The sequence below is a fragment of the Pseudopipra pipra genome, chromosome 13 (assembly GCF_036250125.1).
Source record: "Pseudopipra pipra isolate bDixPip1 chromosome 13, bDixPip1.hap1, whole genome shotgun sequence".
NCBI classification, from domain to species: Eukaryota; Metazoa; Chordata; class Aves; order Passeriformes; family Pipridae; genus Pseudopipra; species Pseudopipra pipra.
Genome location: NC_087561.1, coordinates 20,322,068 through 20,337,992, shown reverse-complemented (window position 1 = coordinate 20,337,992; position 15,925 = coordinate 20,322,068). Strand labels below are relative to the sequence as shown.

At 54.2% G+C, this 15,925-nt stretch overlaps 1 protein-coding gene across 4 annotated transcripts; it reads right to left on the bottom strand.

Moving 5' to 3' along the window:
* Window positions 1-13: 13 nt before the first annotated feature.
* On the bottom strand, window positions 14-15,669 carry TMLHE (trimethyllysine hydroxylase, epsilon). Of its 4 annotated transcripts, none has more exons than XM_064670312.1 (10): window positions 15,319-15,669; window positions 14,964-15,184; window positions 13,318-13,396; window positions 11,276-11,418; window positions 9,877-10,053; window positions 8,825-9,104; window positions 7,634-7,753; window positions 4,237-4,473; window positions 3,427-3,565; window positions 14-2,552 (listed from the first exon to the last, which is right to left on the bottom strand). In XM_064670312.1, exons 1-10 carry the CDS (start codon window positions 15,630-15,632, stop codon window positions 2,421-2,423), a joined length of 1,842 nt encoding a protein of 613 aa, XP_064526382.1. In that variant the 5' UTR covers window positions 15,633-15,669; the 3' UTR covers window positions 14-2,420. The 4 variants fall into 4 exon arrangements, with proteins under 4 accessions (XP_064526382.1, XP_064526381.1, XP_064526383.1 ...); XM_064670311.1 differs by having other exon boundaries at window positions 13,223-13,355; XM_064670313.1 differs by lacking the exons at window positions 11,276-11,418; window positions 13,318-13,396.
* Between the last annotated feature and the right edge of the window lie 256 nt (window positions 15,670-15,925).

Genomic DNA, 15,925 nt, shown 5'->3' with positions numbered 1-15,925 from the left:
TTTGTTAGGCTGGTGACTTTATAAATGATTTATTTGAAGAGTCGATTTCTTAGTTTGGGAAAAGTCTTAAACACATCCATTGGATCCCCAGAGTGCTGGGAAGGAGGAGAAAGCAGTTCAGCGATTGGCTGAAGGAACTGGAAAAGCTGGATCACAAGCCCTGACCCGCTGTCACGGCAGCCCCGCTCCAGGACACGGCCCAGCAAACACCTGGATGGGACAGGTGGCACCTGCCACCAGGTCCTGCTCCTTCACAGGGCTTTTGGATGCTCACAAGCTGCCCAGGAAGAATTTAGCCCTCTTGGGAAGCGGGGAATGGTGAAACAAGATGGAAACACAGCTCCCCCCACTCCCTGTTTATCGTGGGGGTGGGTAAAGGATTTGAAATATGAGGAAATGTGTTTCTTCTGCATTCACTGGGGACAATTTTCCCCCCAAATAGGTTCCAGAGTCCTGGTGAGAAGGGGGTTGGCTTGGGGCTGGTTCATAAGGGGTTGGTGTCTGCAGAGCCCAGCCCAAGTCACCACATTCCTTGTCACAAAGGCACCTCTGTCACAGCAGTGTGGTCAGCACCCTTTGGTGGGGTCTCCCTTGTGCCATGGAGTAAAAACAGATTTCCAGCCTGCAGCTGATAAACATGGAGTTCTGAGCAGGGGAAGGAGAAGCTGATCTCTCCAAGGGAAGGTCCCACGGTACCCAAGTGTTTCCCTCAGATCCCAGGGGCACAGGGAGGAAAAAAAGCTCAGGAACCCTTAAAGAATTTAAAGAGGGTTCCAAATACAGATCAAGAACCCTTTGTCCCTTCCTTTTTACAAGTAACAGACTGTTTTGGGCACCAGCTCTTCCAACAGCAGAAGCACAGGGTGGAAGCAGCTCAGGAACATGGAACTGGGATGGGTGAGGGACAGCACATGCTCCTGCTGGGGTTTGCTGCTTCAACAGGATTAATGGAGAGTTGTGAAACTTCCCCTCTCAGTTGTGCAGGTGGAACTGGCACCTAAGGAGAACCTATAGAGAAGAAATAGTGAGATCTGTCCATTCAGTGTCTGGATTAAATGAGGGCAGCAAGTTCAGTGCCTGCACTGTGGGCACAGAGCAGCTCACAGCACAGCCAGGAAGGGCTCAGCCCTCCTCTGAGGTCTGGTCAGGGCAGAGGGAACACCCCAAAAAGGATGAAAAATAATCAAATCCTAAAATGCCCTCTTGGTTCTGAAATCCCAATGTTCTTGTAACAAAAGGATTTGCTTTTGTTCCTTACCCCGTGGCCTTTCAGTGTGCCAGATCCCAATTTACCCTCCCATCTCCTGGGAGCTGAAAGGCACTTCTGATACTGTCAGAACAGGAAAATTTGGGGGAAAAAAGAAAAACATTCCCAAAAGGTCAGGTTTGTGCAGCAGGCAGCGTGATGACAACCTCACACAAATTCCTTAGGAAAGGATGAGAGAGAAGGCACAGTGGGAAGTTTGTCAGCAAATACTGTGGCTGCTAAGTGTCACCCTCGACGCAAACAAAAGGCAGAGGGAACACCAGCACGACAGTATTGGAAGTCAAGGAAAAGTGGGAATTCCACCCCTCATCTAACATGGTCATCTCTGCTTCCCAACATGCAGATCTTGCTGCTTCCCTTTTCCTGCTCTAACCTAAATCTCCTCAGAAATGCCCAGGATCTCTCCAGGCAGCACGGCTTGGATGAGTGACAAGGAGAAGATCCCGAAGATTTCCACTCTGCTCTGCTAAAAAAATTCCTAAAATTGGCAGCTGAAAAAAAAAGGCTGAACAGGGAATAATGCAAAGCTTCTAAATCCTGAAGGCACTTGCTTGGAGGAGCATTTCCTAAGGTGGGGTTTAACCAGAGCTGAGGCACACTGGAAAGGCCAGGCTGGGAGCACGGGCAGCAAGAGCTGACTGTGCTCAAAGGCAGTCCCATAAAGATCCCAAAACCTTTGGCTTCCACCTGCTCCCTCTCCTGAGCAGGCACTAGGAGCTGCCTGGAGAGGGTGGAGATGTCTGAGGTATGTGCAGTGTCTGTGTCATGGGGAGGCACCAGCACGGTGGGCTTGGAGCACAGGGAGGGGCACCAGCATTCCTGTCCCACCACGGGGGTGGGATTGGGGCTGCCTGCCCTTCTCTTGAGTAGGACTGGGGGGCTGCCTGCCCCTCCCAGAGGAGGGATTAGGGGGTTGCCTGCCCCTCCTGGAGATGGGACTGGGGAGCCCTTCTCACAAGTGGGACTGGGGGGCTGCCTGCCCCTCCCATGAGTAGGATTGGGGGGCTGCCTGTTCCTCCTGGAGGTGGGACTGGGGAGCCCTTTGCACAAGTGGGATTGGGGGGATGCCTGCCCCTCCTGGAGGAGGGATTTAGGGGCTGCCTGCCCCCCCCAGAGGTGGGACTGGGGGCTGCCTGCCCCTCTGGGGGCTGGGCTAAGCCTGCAGCCCCAGCAGCCGGGCCGTGTTGAGCACGTCGTCCCTGGTCAGGTAACAGCCGCAGAGCTGCCGGTACCCCGTGAACGCCTCCCGGCCGTGCAGGACACGCCAGTTATCCACAAACAGGGCCTGCAGGACAGGGAAAAGGTCATCAGCAGGAGAGCAACCACGGCAGGAGAGGTCCTGGAGATCCCTGGAGACTGGAAGAGCAGGTAAGGGAGTGCCATGGTAGGCATGACCCTCCTGTTCGACACTGTGAGGCTGCAGCCATGGGATCCAGCACAGCTCTTTCACCTGGAGCCAGGAGCTGTGCCTAGAAGATGACAGGTACTGAAACAGAAGAATTCTGGGCTGTTTCTCTGCTTCTCCACTGCAGAGGTTGGGCAATAGTTCACCAGCAACAGCCAGTGGCCATCTCAGAATCCAAGAATGGACTGGGTTGGAAGGTACCTTAAAGCTCATCCCATTCCATTCTTCTGCCATGGGCAGGGACACCTTCCACCAGCCCAGGTTGCTCCAGGCCCCTTCCAACCTGGCCTTGGACACTTCCAGGGATAGGGCAGCCATAATCTCCTGCCTCTGTGATCTCACTCATGTAAGGGGTCAAATATAACCTCAGAACTGTAATTTAGTTCCATCAAAATAAACTTATCTTCTGGAAGAAGTTAAAGGCTGAACTCTATGTGTTTCATCCCCTTTGCTCCCGAGGGTCTTCATTTCAGTGACTGGAAAGATCTCACTTCTCTCTCCCAGCTGAGACTAACTTTCCTGAGGCAGAGCTTGACCTAAACATTTCTGCCTTACCTGGAAGCTCACATTCCTTTAGGACAGCAGGAACCCACAGACACACACAGAGGCCACTACTATAACACAAGGCACCTCAGAGCAGCTGCAGGGAGGAAAGCTGCCACACGTGGAGCTTTTAGCTCAGCGGCAGGACACCCGTGGAGCATCCTGCTTCCTTCCCTGGACCAAACCCACATTATCCAGCTCCAAGTCCCACCTTGCCTGGCTTCAGCTTGACCCACAGCTCGTTCTCCGGCCGCCTGAGCTCGGTGGTGAGCGCGCGGTGGGCGTGGTACCAGCGGCGCACCACGTCGTGCGGCACCGTGTTGATGACGGCACGGTCGTAGTTGTTGTACCTACGGGGGGAAAAAGAGACAAGGGACGGCCCAGCATCACTCCAGCTGCTTCCAAGGGAAACTCAGGAGCCTGCAGGGTTAGTCAGTACTTAAGGGAGGATGCAGACATGACCAGGAAGGTCACGCTGCAAGAGCAGGACTATCGGGAATACGCAACACCAGGAGTAAGAGGAGTTTCCTGTCAAGGTAAACCTCTTATTCCTGGTTTTACATGGAAGGATGTGGTGAGTCTGAGGGTTGTTCAGACTAAAAGTGCAAAGCAGTGCTGGACAACCTCCAGCACTGAGCCAAACTGGAGTTCCAAAAAAAAAATCAGCCCAAATTTCCTCTAGAAGGGATCAGTCTGCGCTCTCCCTGTTCCCTGCATGCCAGGAGAGCTCCTAGGGGCTTCTCCAGACAAGGGTTGAATTCTTCTGCCACTCAAAGGGAGGGCATGGAGCTGCAGGGAGGATGCCAGGACATGGAGCTGCAGGGAGGATGCCAGGAGTGAAAAACGAAAGCTCAGCACCGACCCCCACGTTTGTATGGGCGGTTCTGACGCTTCCTCTGAAGTGAGAGGGACACTCAAAAACATGCCCCTCAAAACTACGCTGGTTTTTTAGTTCACAGCCTCTTCTGGAAAACCACCCCGTGTCCTCCCCACGAGCAAGAGGCCTCACGCTGGACGTTACCTGATCAGGTAGAGCTCGTTGTTCCAGGGGTACACGTTGAGCACGGGCCCCACCCCGATCATGTGGTTGTGGCAGCCCCCCACGTTCTCCACGTACTCGTGTTTCAGGGGCACTCTGCTGAGCAGCTCGAAGTGCTCCGGGGCCCGGCGCAGCACCTGCTCCGCCGCGTGGAAACCGTCCACCAGCAGCGTCCGCCCGCCCGTGCCCTCGTGCTTCAGGCAGTGGAACACCTGGATGCTGTTATGGGAGACACCACCCCAGAGCAATGACCTCGGCTGCCCGTCCTGAGGGCACGAGGCGCTGCCCCGCGGGCACAGAGGGCTGCTCCACCTGCCCCCGGGCCGCTTCGCCGGGCCTCCCATCCCACACGTTTTGCTGCTTCCCAAAGCCACTGATGTGAGTCTGGGAGACTTTAGGATCAAGTTTGTGGCACCCAAAGTCCCAAACCTCACTCAAAGGAGGCTGTTGGCTGCTCCATCCCTGGAAGTGTCCAAGGCCAGGTTGGACAGGGCTTGGAGCAACCTGGGCTAGTGGAAGGTGTCCCTGCACCTGGAGCAGGGTGGAATGAGGTGAGTTTTAAGTTCCCTTCCAACCCAAACCACACTGGGATTCCATGATTGTGTTCTAAGTCCATCCATGCAGCAGGACACAGAGGTTCAAAAGCATAAAACCAGCTTCCTGGAACAGCTCAGAACGGGATGTGCTGGTGAGGTGTCCAGGAACTGCAAGGGGAGCCCAGGTAACCTTCATGCAAAGGCACATGTGTCATGGTCTCCCACAAGCAGTCAGAAGTCCCTCAGAAGAACCCTGGAAATGGCCTGTGGGAGAACAGGTGGAAGCACTGTGATCCCAAAGGGATCTAGGGATACAAAGAGAAGCCATCCAGCCACAGGGCAGGATTAGCCCTTCTCAAAATCTTCCCCAAAGCCAAATAAAAGAAGTAATTAGTGATCAGAACTTCAGCTTTCAGAAGAGCTTTGACTGAAGTGCTTAGTACCAGAATCCAGAGCTATTTTTACACCTTTCTTTTCCACTTGGAAGAGTTCCCCTCACATAGGGTCTTCTCACCTGCAGCCAACTGGAGTACATCAATCACTGAATGAGCAGGGCTGACCATTAATGCTTGGGATTCTGCAAAATCATAGTTGTGTAGGAAAACCAGGAATTTCTGGCTTTTCTAACCTCTTCTAAAGGGAAACTCCCCAGGCTGTGGGAGGCTGCAGCATTTCTCACTGCTCAGGGACCTGAGCCTGCCCTGGAGGCTTTCCCAGTGCCCTGAGCTGCCCCAGGAGCTGGTTGCCCCCAGGCACGGGGTGTCCTTTGCTCCAGTGCTCCTGGACTCACTCTAAAATCATCCTGAAGCTGTTGTGGGTGGAAGGTGGTGAGAGCACTCAGGTGAAAAGGTGAGGGTGGGGTGGCAGGTCCTGCCACATCACCTGCTGTGGGACTGGGATAACAGGCCCCCAAGGGAGATTGGAAGATAAAAGCTTTTCCAGAAGGTCCCCATTAATTTTCCAGCAAGGGAAAATTGGGAGTAGGTGGCTGGAGGCAACTCCTGTGTGTTTTTTCCTGGCAGTGCAATGCCTGCCTTGCTTGGATGAAGGAGAAGAGAAGCTTCAGAGGAGTAATAGGACAAAAGCTGAGCTGGATGGCTTCCCACTAGGGAGGGGATGTCCTGTAGGTCAGCTACTCACTGGGACTCCTCTGCTCCAGGCTTTCCAAAGAGAACCCCAGAGGCTTCCTGCCTGGCTGGGCACAGCCAGGTACATCCAGGTCAATCCACCTTTCCTGCTCTGAAGGGCTGCTTCAAAACTCAGGTGCAGCCAAAGATCTCACACCTTCCATCTTCCTCTGTTCTTACAGCTCTTTTCCCATTAGGATGTTTACCAAATTCACAGCCTCACTTGGGAAGAGCTAATCCTGCCCTGTGGCTGGATGGCTTCTCTTTGTGTCCCTAGATCCCTTTGGGATCACAGTGCTTCCACCTGTTCTCCCACAGGCCATTTCCAGATGATTCCCCTCTTGGGAAAGCAGACAAAAAGAAAAAAGCTAGAAAGTCAGTCTAAGTCATAGAATCCTGGAATCACAAAATGGTTTGTGTTGGAAAGGATCTTAAAAATCATGTTATTCCACCCCCCTGCCATGGGCAGGGACACCTTCCACTATCCCAGGGTGCTCCAAGCCCTGTCCAACCTGGCCTTGGACACTTCCAGGGATGGGGCAGCCACAGCTTCTCTGGGCAGTCTCCTGCACTTCCCTGTGAACCACAACGAGGGCTGCTGCCTTCCCTTCTCCAGTTGTGGATAAAACTCCCAGCCCAGAGGCTGGATGAGAAGAGCAGTTTGGGAGGGCACATATGGGAAAGAATGATGCAGCTACCAACTACTTTCCAAAGCCCACACAGGTGTGAACTGGGAAGGACTGGGAAAGCCTGGTTCCTGAGTGCCTGCAGGGCTGCAGCACTGCCAAAACACAAAGCCCAGCCTGGCTGGACTGAGGCACAGGGATTGCAGGAGCACAGACACCACAGGCTGTGCCAAGGGAGCTGCTCTCCCTCCTTTCCTGGAGGACACAGATAACAGAGCTCAGCCAGCAGAGAAGCAGGATTAGGTCAAAGCAAACTCCTGCAGCAGCTCTGTCCAGCAGCTGCCACAGGGCATGGGGTGCAGGAGCAGCTGGGCTTTCCCAGACTGCCCAAATAAAACCCATGGATGATTTCTGTGAGGCTGGAAACAGTGTGACACTTGGAGACTGAGAAGGTGGAGTTCAGAAGGGACTGTTAAAGGAGCTTCAGGGTAGCACAGAAATTACTACAGCCCTGAGCCCTCTGTGTGGCTACAAAGCTACCTGCACTGCAGTAACACCCAGCTCTCCAACAGCCAAGTCCTTCCCTGCCTGCATTTGGGAAGATCTACAAGTTCCAAGCACAGGAAGAGTGATCCACTGACCACCCCACTCCACAGGGATCACACCAGGGTGTGCAGTGATAGGACAGGAGCAGCGGCCTTAGGCTGAAGGAGGGAAGGGTTAGATTGGATATTTGGAACAAAGCCTTCCCTGTGAGGATGGGGAGGCCCTGGCACAGGTTTGGCAGAGAAGCTGTGGCTGCCCCATCCCTGTAAGTGTCCAAGGCCAGGTTGGAAGGGGCCTGGAGCAACCTGAGCTGGTGAAAGGTGTTCCTGCCCACGGCACGGGGTGGGACTGGATTAAGGACCCCCCAAACCCAAAGCATTCTGGGATCCTATCATCAGACAGGCCTCAGAATTGCTGTGTGACCAGCAGGACATCCCAGCAGCAGCACTGGAGACAAGAAAGCCTGTGCTGGTGGGAAAGGCATTGTTGTGGCCTCACTCCTGCCTTCTGCCTGTGTCTGGGAAGCAGCAGCAGCACAACGTACCCACAGGGCTCCTGGAAGTAGGTGGTGTCCGTGTGCCGGTCCAGGGCCAGCTTGGTGTAGGCTGTGTCTCCCCGGGAGAAGTCAGAGGTGAAGTACCACATCCTGCCATAAATGGTCTCCCTGGAAAAGAGTTATGGAGCAATGTGGGGATAGGGCTGATCCCCTCTTGCATGCAAAGTTACTCCCCTGCATCCTAAGTACAGAATAATCACAGTAAAACAACTTGACAAAATTTACAGTCAAGAGATAGTGCTTCTAATCCCTCTTCAAGCATTCAAATTCCTCTCTTTCCTCCCAAAAGGTTGGTGGTGACAAGTCTTGCTTCCTCTCCACAAATACAGATGTTTTCACACTGAGCATCATCCCCAGTCAAATCACTTCAGTGACACAAGGAGTTGCCCAAGTGCAGTTAGCCCTTCCTTGTACCCAATAATCCCATTTCTTCTTCCCAGGATCCTGTGTTTTCACCCATCTCATCCCCACAAACATGCACAGGAGGGAAGGGACAGCAGTAGGGACAAACAGCACTCAGGGGCTACAGAGGGAGGACGTCTGGAGACAGAAGCTGGTTGGATATTCCCTGGAGCCCCTCATTCCTATTTGGAGTGACCATTCATTACAAAAAATTCCTCCTTTTCCAAGGCAAGTCAAACTGTTTCTGCAGCTTGGATAAAACTCCAAACTCCCTGCCCAGCCTGCCATGCTGGTGGTGCTTTACACAAACGCAGCAGACACATTTCTCACTCTGTTTTTCTTTAGTGAGAGCTATAACCGGTTTTTGAAGTTCCTGACTCCCAGGGCTGGTTTTTGATGTCCCTGGCTCCCAGGGCCAGGCTGCCCTCCTGACCCCTCAAGTCATAACAGGAAATGTCTCTCCTTGCAAAGCTCTGCTCTTCCCAGACAGCCACTTCCTTCAGTCCCCACTCTCTACCCAGTCCCACTGTCACAAAAGTCATCGTGTGCTCCCGGGGCAGCTCCATAGCCCAGGGACTCCCAGCCCTGTCACAAAAGGGGGCAGATCCCACCGTGGGATCCTCCATCCCAGGTCAAGTGGGGCAGCTGGAAGCTGTAGAAGACCCAGAGCTTTTGCCTGCAAACCAGGCCGTGCCACACAATACACAGGATAAGGACACAGCACCTTTCCAAACACGGAGAAGACAAGTTTACCCTCCCCGGGACAGCCCCAGTTACCTGATGATGCTGATCCTTTCTGCCAAGATTTCCGTGTCCTCTTTGGTGGGAGCGACGTTCTCCACAAAAGCGATCCCGTACAGCAAGAAGTTCTGCAGGAATTCCTTCAGGCCCTCGTCTGTCTCCAGGAAGCTCCGGCAGTCAACGGAGGGGACCTGGGCTTGCCGGTAGATCTCTGCATTCCAGAGGATCCGGGGGTGCATCACCTGCTTCTTCTGCCCCTCGTAGCTGTTCTTCACCAGCCACTCCAGCCCATACCGTGTCACGTGTCCATCCGGCCCTGGGACACGGGACAAAGGGCACAGTCACCACTGAGCAGCCCGGGATTGTGGTCATGGCATCAGTCAGGACAGGCCTCACCCCGCTCACCTGCCTGGACATGGGCTCTCTGCACCCTGCTGCCACCCAAAACATTATTAATTAGGCCACGAGTCCTGAAAAAATTGTTGCTGCAACAACTCCCTCCCAATTCAGGGCTGCAGCAACAACTGCAAATTCAGAGTGGCTGCAACTCCCTCCAAAACTTCAGGGCTGCTGTAACCACTTCCAAATTCAGGGCTGCAGCAATTCCAAATTCAGGGCTAAGTGGTGCAGCCTCCATGGTTTTGGTTGACAGGATTCCAAGGAGAAGCAAATCTCTGAAGTCAAGACCTTGAATAAAGGCAAGCTCCACCAAAAGGAAGAAAACAGGTGGGAAACTGAGGAAGAAGGGCAGAAAATGGGCATTGTGATCAGGGATGACACCATCTTGAACACAACCGTGTCTTGACCCATCTGCTCACCACCTGCACTTCTGGGGTGTTCAACCAAACCAAGCAAACACCCCCACACTGCACACACATACTTCTACATAAAAAAAGGGCTGGGGGAGGAAAACCAGACACAATTTAAGGCTGAAGTGTGTTTACAGTAAGAGCAGCATTCAAAGCCTGCTCACAGCTCAATACCTTCCCAGCCAGCCCCCGATTTTGGGATAACGCCGCCCCGTCCCGGCAAAGCCGAGTGGGACCCATCAACCAAACCAGGAAGGGCACGGGTGCTGTGGCACTCACAGGTGAGGAAGAGCGTGCTCTCGTCCACCCGCACGGCCTGGGGTCTGATGGCCAGGTCCACGCTGGCCGTGTCCAGGCTGCGCTGGTTGGTCTTGGCGTTGTAGCAGGAGGCGGAGCGGCAGTGATCCCGCAGCCACACGAAATCCAAGCGCATCAGGGTGTTCCCATACCTGAGCTCTGCAAAGGGTGGGAGCAAAGGATGCTTTGGGGCAACAGGGAGAAAAACCAGAGCCCAGAATGCAAGCCCAGAGCCCACGCGTTGTGGTGCCGCTTACAGGGGACGCAGAGGTGCCTCTTGATGTAAATTGTCACATGAGGAAGACCAGGCAGGACATCTTAGCAAAGGCCTGGCTGTCAGGGATCTCACCAGCTTCCCTTCTTATCAAGTCTACAGGACATCTCAAAGAACCATCCCAGAATGGTCTGGGTTGGAAGGGACCTTGTGGTTTATCCAGTGGAAGGGACACCTTCCACTAGCCCAGGTCGCTCCAACCCGACCTTGGACACTTCAAGGGATGGGGCAGCCACAGCTGCTCTGGGTAACCTGTGCCAGGGCCTCCCCACCCTCCCAGGGAAGAATGTCTTCCCAATATCCCATCTAACCCTGCCCTCTGTTAGTGGGAAGCCATTAAACTGCAACATCCCCTCCTGCAGCGGGAAGGAGCACGGCTGACACTCGCCCCGTGCCCAGACCTCCCTCCATCATCTCTTCAACAAGTGGTAAATTTAGAGCTGCACATCACAGAGTTGTAGAGCCCCAGCACAGGAGTGCAGAGAGGAGTCAACCAAAAAAATCATTAAACCTCTCACTGTTCCATCTTGGGACAGTTCGGGAATACTCAAAGCCCTTTAGAAGGGCCAGCACAGGCAACAGGAGAGCCCTTCCTGCTCTAGTCCCAGCTTTGAAATTCAGATATCTGAGGTCACTTTGCAGTGAGAAAACTACAATATCCTTTCTGGGGGCCACTGTAAAGTGCTGAGCAACTTCCTTTCCTTCCAAGTGACTCGGAGCACCAAGATCTAACTGGCCTCAGGAGCCATCACCCAGGAGAACGTGCACCAGTGGGGGCAGAAGAAGCGGGAACACACCAGATCCTCCCTGCCAGGAGAGCCTGAGCACAGCACAGAACACGCTGCCTGACAGGGCAGGGCTCAGATGCACGCACTTTTTGAGCTGGAATCCCTGGATTTGACTTCTGATTTAGCACTGCCTCGCTTAAAAGACTTGCCGCCAGCAGACGAGCCTGCTCCGTCCCGCCTCTGGGAATTCTCAGAGGGAACCAGCGTGCTGGTGATTTCAGAAGATTAAAAAAAAAATACATCACTCGCAGGGAACGAGGTCTGGAAGCTCTCCCTGCTCTGCCCGGGCGGGCTCAGCAGCAGGAGCAGGCACACCTACCGAGGTGGTCGCCGTGCAGCTGCCAGGCACAGCGCAGGGAGCGCGGGGCCGTGTGGTGCCCGCGCGCCGACGCCGCCACGCTCCTCGGCCACCGACGCCCGGAGCTCCCCCGGAGCAGCCACGCCAGCCTCTGGCACCACATCCTGAAGTCAGGAGAGAGAGAGGGGACAGGGAACAAGTGATTTGGTCATAAAGCCCAGCAGGACACAACCCTGAGGAGACATAAAGGAGATCCCTGTGAGGGTGGGGAGGCCCTGGCACAGGTTGCCCAGAGAAGCTGTGGCTGCCTCATCTCTGGAAGTGTCCAAGGCCAGGTTGGATGGGGCTTGGAGCAACTTGGGCCAGTGGAAGGTGTCCCTGCCGGTGACAGGGAGATGAAACCTGGTGATTTTAAGCTCCCTCCCAACCCAAACCATCCCACAATTCTATGATTTGTCAGGCAAAGCCATTCCAGAAAGACAGCTGTGCAAAACAAGACTCTCGTGCAAAACAAGACTCTCGTGCAAAACAGGGGCAAAGCATCATCTCTGCAGGTCTTTTCCCCACTGCAGCATTCCCAGTTTGAATTTACCACTCCTGGATGGAACTGCAGCGATCAGGGAAGCAAAACGACCTTGGTTAGGGAAGCAATAGCAGAAGAACCCAGTAATTAGGTCAGCTCTAGAAAAAGCAGGCAAAACAATGAGGAGGAGGAAGATCTCTGCTGCTGGTGAAGGACACAGCTGGCATGGAGGAGAAACCACTGTGGTTAATTTTAGGATAGAGATTAGAAAGCAATTTCTCAGAGGGAAATTTGTAACAACTCTTCAATGCAAGGAGCAAGGGCAAAAAACTGCCAAGTTTTAAGAGGCGAAGCCTCAGTCCAAACGTCCCGTTGTGTTTATGCATTTCTGGGGGCCAGGTCTAAACCCAGTGGGATTTTAACAGCACTTTGAAGTGCAGAGAAATGTGGTATCTCTGGATAAGACACAGGCTCAGAAAGCATTTCTTATCCCAGACTTCTGATTTTCCTTCGCTTTCTTATCTGGAGAGCACAGGCACCGGGGCTCTGGCTGCCCAACCTGCTTCTCCACTGCAGAGATCTCAAAAGTTGGTGATAACAACTAAATCCACAGAGGTGCCACATTCCCAGACAACAACTTGTTAAGCAGGAAAAAAAAAACAAAACTACAAACCAGACATCTCTAGGGGGAAAAAGTGGAATGCTTTTACAAAAGAAGGTGGTTTGAGATGAAGACACACTTCAGCCAGAGGTTCCTGGGCCCAGCTTCGGCTCTGCAGACCCCAGCTGGCTCCAACCACCTTTTTCAAGATATCCATCCCCCATTCCCCCTCTCCAGCTTTGAAAATCTAGTAGAGTAAAAGGAATGAGCCCAGTTTGACGTGCAAACTCGATAACCAATTCTACAGCTACAGAAAACCGGGAGCTGCCCCTGATGTTTGCTGGCTTTAAAAGCTTAAAGAAATGATTTAAATCCCTGACCCAGTGACACACAAAGCTTAAGATGAATCTTTGAGAAAGAGGGAAACTCTGTCTAGTTTGGCTTTTGGATCCACTACCCGATGGGGGGTGGAAAACAGAAGGAATCTTGTTTGCACAATCCTGATACCTCCTCACCCAGAACCTAAAATTGCCAGGAAAAGCTCATCCACAAACCCCATTTGGCACATGACCTGTACCTGGGGCAGCTCCAGCCTTACTTTGATCTTTCCACGCTCATCCCTTTTATTTCATCCTCTCCCAATATCAAAACTGAGCAGGGAACAAACACAGGTAATGTGAGGTGACCCAGATATTTAAATCTCATCAGTGAGACCTCCTGCTGCTCTTACTGGAAGAAAACACCAAAGGCAGGCCAACAGAGAGCCTTAAGTTCAATCTTTCCAAGAAAGACTAAAACTAAGAGGAGCTAAACCCCCCAAAAATATGAATAAGAGAGGATTTACATTTTTTGTTGTTTAATCAGAGCTGACAGCTCCCTCCTGGCTGGAATGAGCAACATGAACAGCAAACTCTCTTCCTGCTCCTCCTGCTCCCTCACCTGTATGCTTTCTGTTGTCCAGACCTTGCACAGCTCACCTGGGCAGCAGTGAAATGAGAGAATTCCAGACAAAATTCCCCTTGAAAATCAAAAAACAAGGGCAGGCACAGAACCCACGCTGGGCCTGACAGGGTGAAGAGGAGCAACAGAGCTGGAGGGAAAAGCAGAAAACTCAAAGCTGTCATGGTTTGAGGAATTCCAATCAGTCTTTGGAGAGAGAAAAAGGACAGGAGATGCTGTGGAAGGAGTAGGAAGGAAGGATGGGCCTCACAGGGGGCTCATCTGCCAGGGCATTTCCCGCCTGGCCCTGCAGTTTGTCTCACAAGAAACATTTGAAGGAACTAAAACTGGTTTTAAGCTCTTTGAGGAAAAGCCACAATCCCCATTCTGAGCAAAGAAAATGCTGAAAAAACAAGTAACTAAGTAGTGTCAGCAATGGGAACGTCTAAGGAAGGGGAACCCCCACAAATATTGGGGCTTTCACCAGCTTTTAGCCAAACCTCCCTGGGCACAAGGTGACCCACTGCCCTCCCTGTTCTGCTGTGCCCAGACCTGCTCCAGCACATCCAGCCTGTTTGTCCAGCTCCTCTGAAAAAAAATTACGAGTTTTGCATGAAAAACATTTCAAACATCCATCTGCTTACACTCACACAGCCTTTCTCACTTCTGGAAGCACCTGGCTAGAGCCAAGGTTTCTGATCCATAATAAACTGGGAAATGTCAGTAGCACAACAGCCTCAAAGAGAGAGGGAAAGAGAAAAGAAATTGGTTTTTGAGCAGCCTGAGAAACATTTGTCTGCAAATCTCATGTCCTGCTGTCTCCTGGCTCCAAAGGGCTCCTTCAACCTGCCAGTTCTCCCTGCAGTGGAGGGAACACTGAGGAAAAGAGGAATTCTGCAAAGGCTGAGCTGCCTTGAGGGCTGTGCCAGGGCCAGAGGGGCAGAGAGCACAAGCCCAGGGGACAAACCAGACCCCCCAGGATGGCAGCACCTCTTGGACAGGACACAGGCAGAGTTTAACAGCCCCAGCTAACCCAGTTAATTACAATTAATTACCACAGAGACAAAAGGCAGACTGGCTGTTCCCTGCTGAGCTCTTGCCTTCCCCCCAGACAACTCCATCAGATCTCAGCTGTCAGGAACCAGATTCCCCTTCCAGCCCTTCCCCACGTGGGATTTCAATGAAATTAAGGAGCTAATAAAGACATCCCAGGCACTGCCAGCGTCACAGCTACTTCATTTTCCTGGAAGTAAAGGGAATGATCTGCTCACCCCATTTCACACCGACCACCTGACTCCAGGTCCCATTCCAAGAACCTTATTCCAGCCCTCCTGTTTGCATCTATCCCGAGCAAAGTCCTTCCAGGCAGCACAGATTAACAGAAACAAGTTCTAATTCCCTTTTTTTTTTTTTTCCAGCAAAGCAACCAGCCCTCATGGTAGAACCCCCAAGGGGAGAGTTACTGGAATAAATTCCTATTTCTAAATCACTTCATGCATGTGCCCTGGGTCCTGCCCGGGCACAGAGGGGCCAGGCAGCTCTCCCGGGCAGGGAGGGGTATTTTTTCCAGGGAAAGAGGGAAAAAAATAGAGGGAAAAGACACGGGATCTGTCTCGATCGCTGTGCGAACCCCGGGGCTGTGTCACCTGGGGCTCTGCGGGCGCGGGGCTGAGCTGGGGGGTGATGGAGCGAGGCTTGGGATGCAGAAGGGATGGAATTCCCGAGGGTCTCCGCTGCTGCTCCCGGCTCTTCCCTGCTCCTTCCTCCTCCTCCTCCTGCTGCTGCTGCTGCTGCTCCCTGCGCCCAGCAGGCCGAACGCGCCGCTCGGAAGCTCTCACACATCGAGGGAACCGGCGTTTCGGGAACCCTTTGGAGGGGAACAAAAACAAGGGAAAAGCCACGTTACGAACGGGTCTCTCCGCTGAGGGGACCCGAGCGCAGCCCCCCGAGCCCCAGAGGGCAGGACGGGCCCCGGGGCGGGCCCGCCGCCCCCCGACCCACCTGGGCGGCTCCCCGGGCCCGGCCCCGGTGCTCGGAGCGGCGCTGCCGGGCCCCAGAGCCCGCGGGCGGCGGCGGGGCCGGGCCGGGAGCAGGGCCGGGGCCGCCCCAGGCCGCCCCGGGGCGGGGCCGCCGCCGCCGCCATAGAGATGCGCGGGGCAGAGCGCCCGCAAACCATACAGCGGGGGCGGGCCGGGGACGGCAGCAGGACGGCAGCGGCGCTGAGCGGGGCTGAGCGGGGCTGAGCGGGGCTGAGCGGGGCTGAGCGGGGCCGCCACGGTACCGGGAGCCCCGGGCCAGAGCGCCGCCCGCGCCATAGAGAGCGGGGAGGGGGGCGGATAGAGAGCCGCGCACCGGCACCATAGAGACGTGCGCGTCCCGACAGCGTGGGGTCGGCGAGAGCGGTGACAGGCTGGGGGCATGGAGTAGGGCGCAGAGAGGCACTGCCCCCTGGCGGCCGGGCGGGTCGGTGCGGAGTGAGACGGGGAGCGGCGCTGCCCCGTCCTGGTCCCGGTCCTGTCCCTGTCCCTGTCCCTGTCCCTGTCCCTGTCCTGTCCTATCCCATCCCTGTCCGTGCCCCTGTCCTGTCCTGTCCCATTCCTGGCCTGGC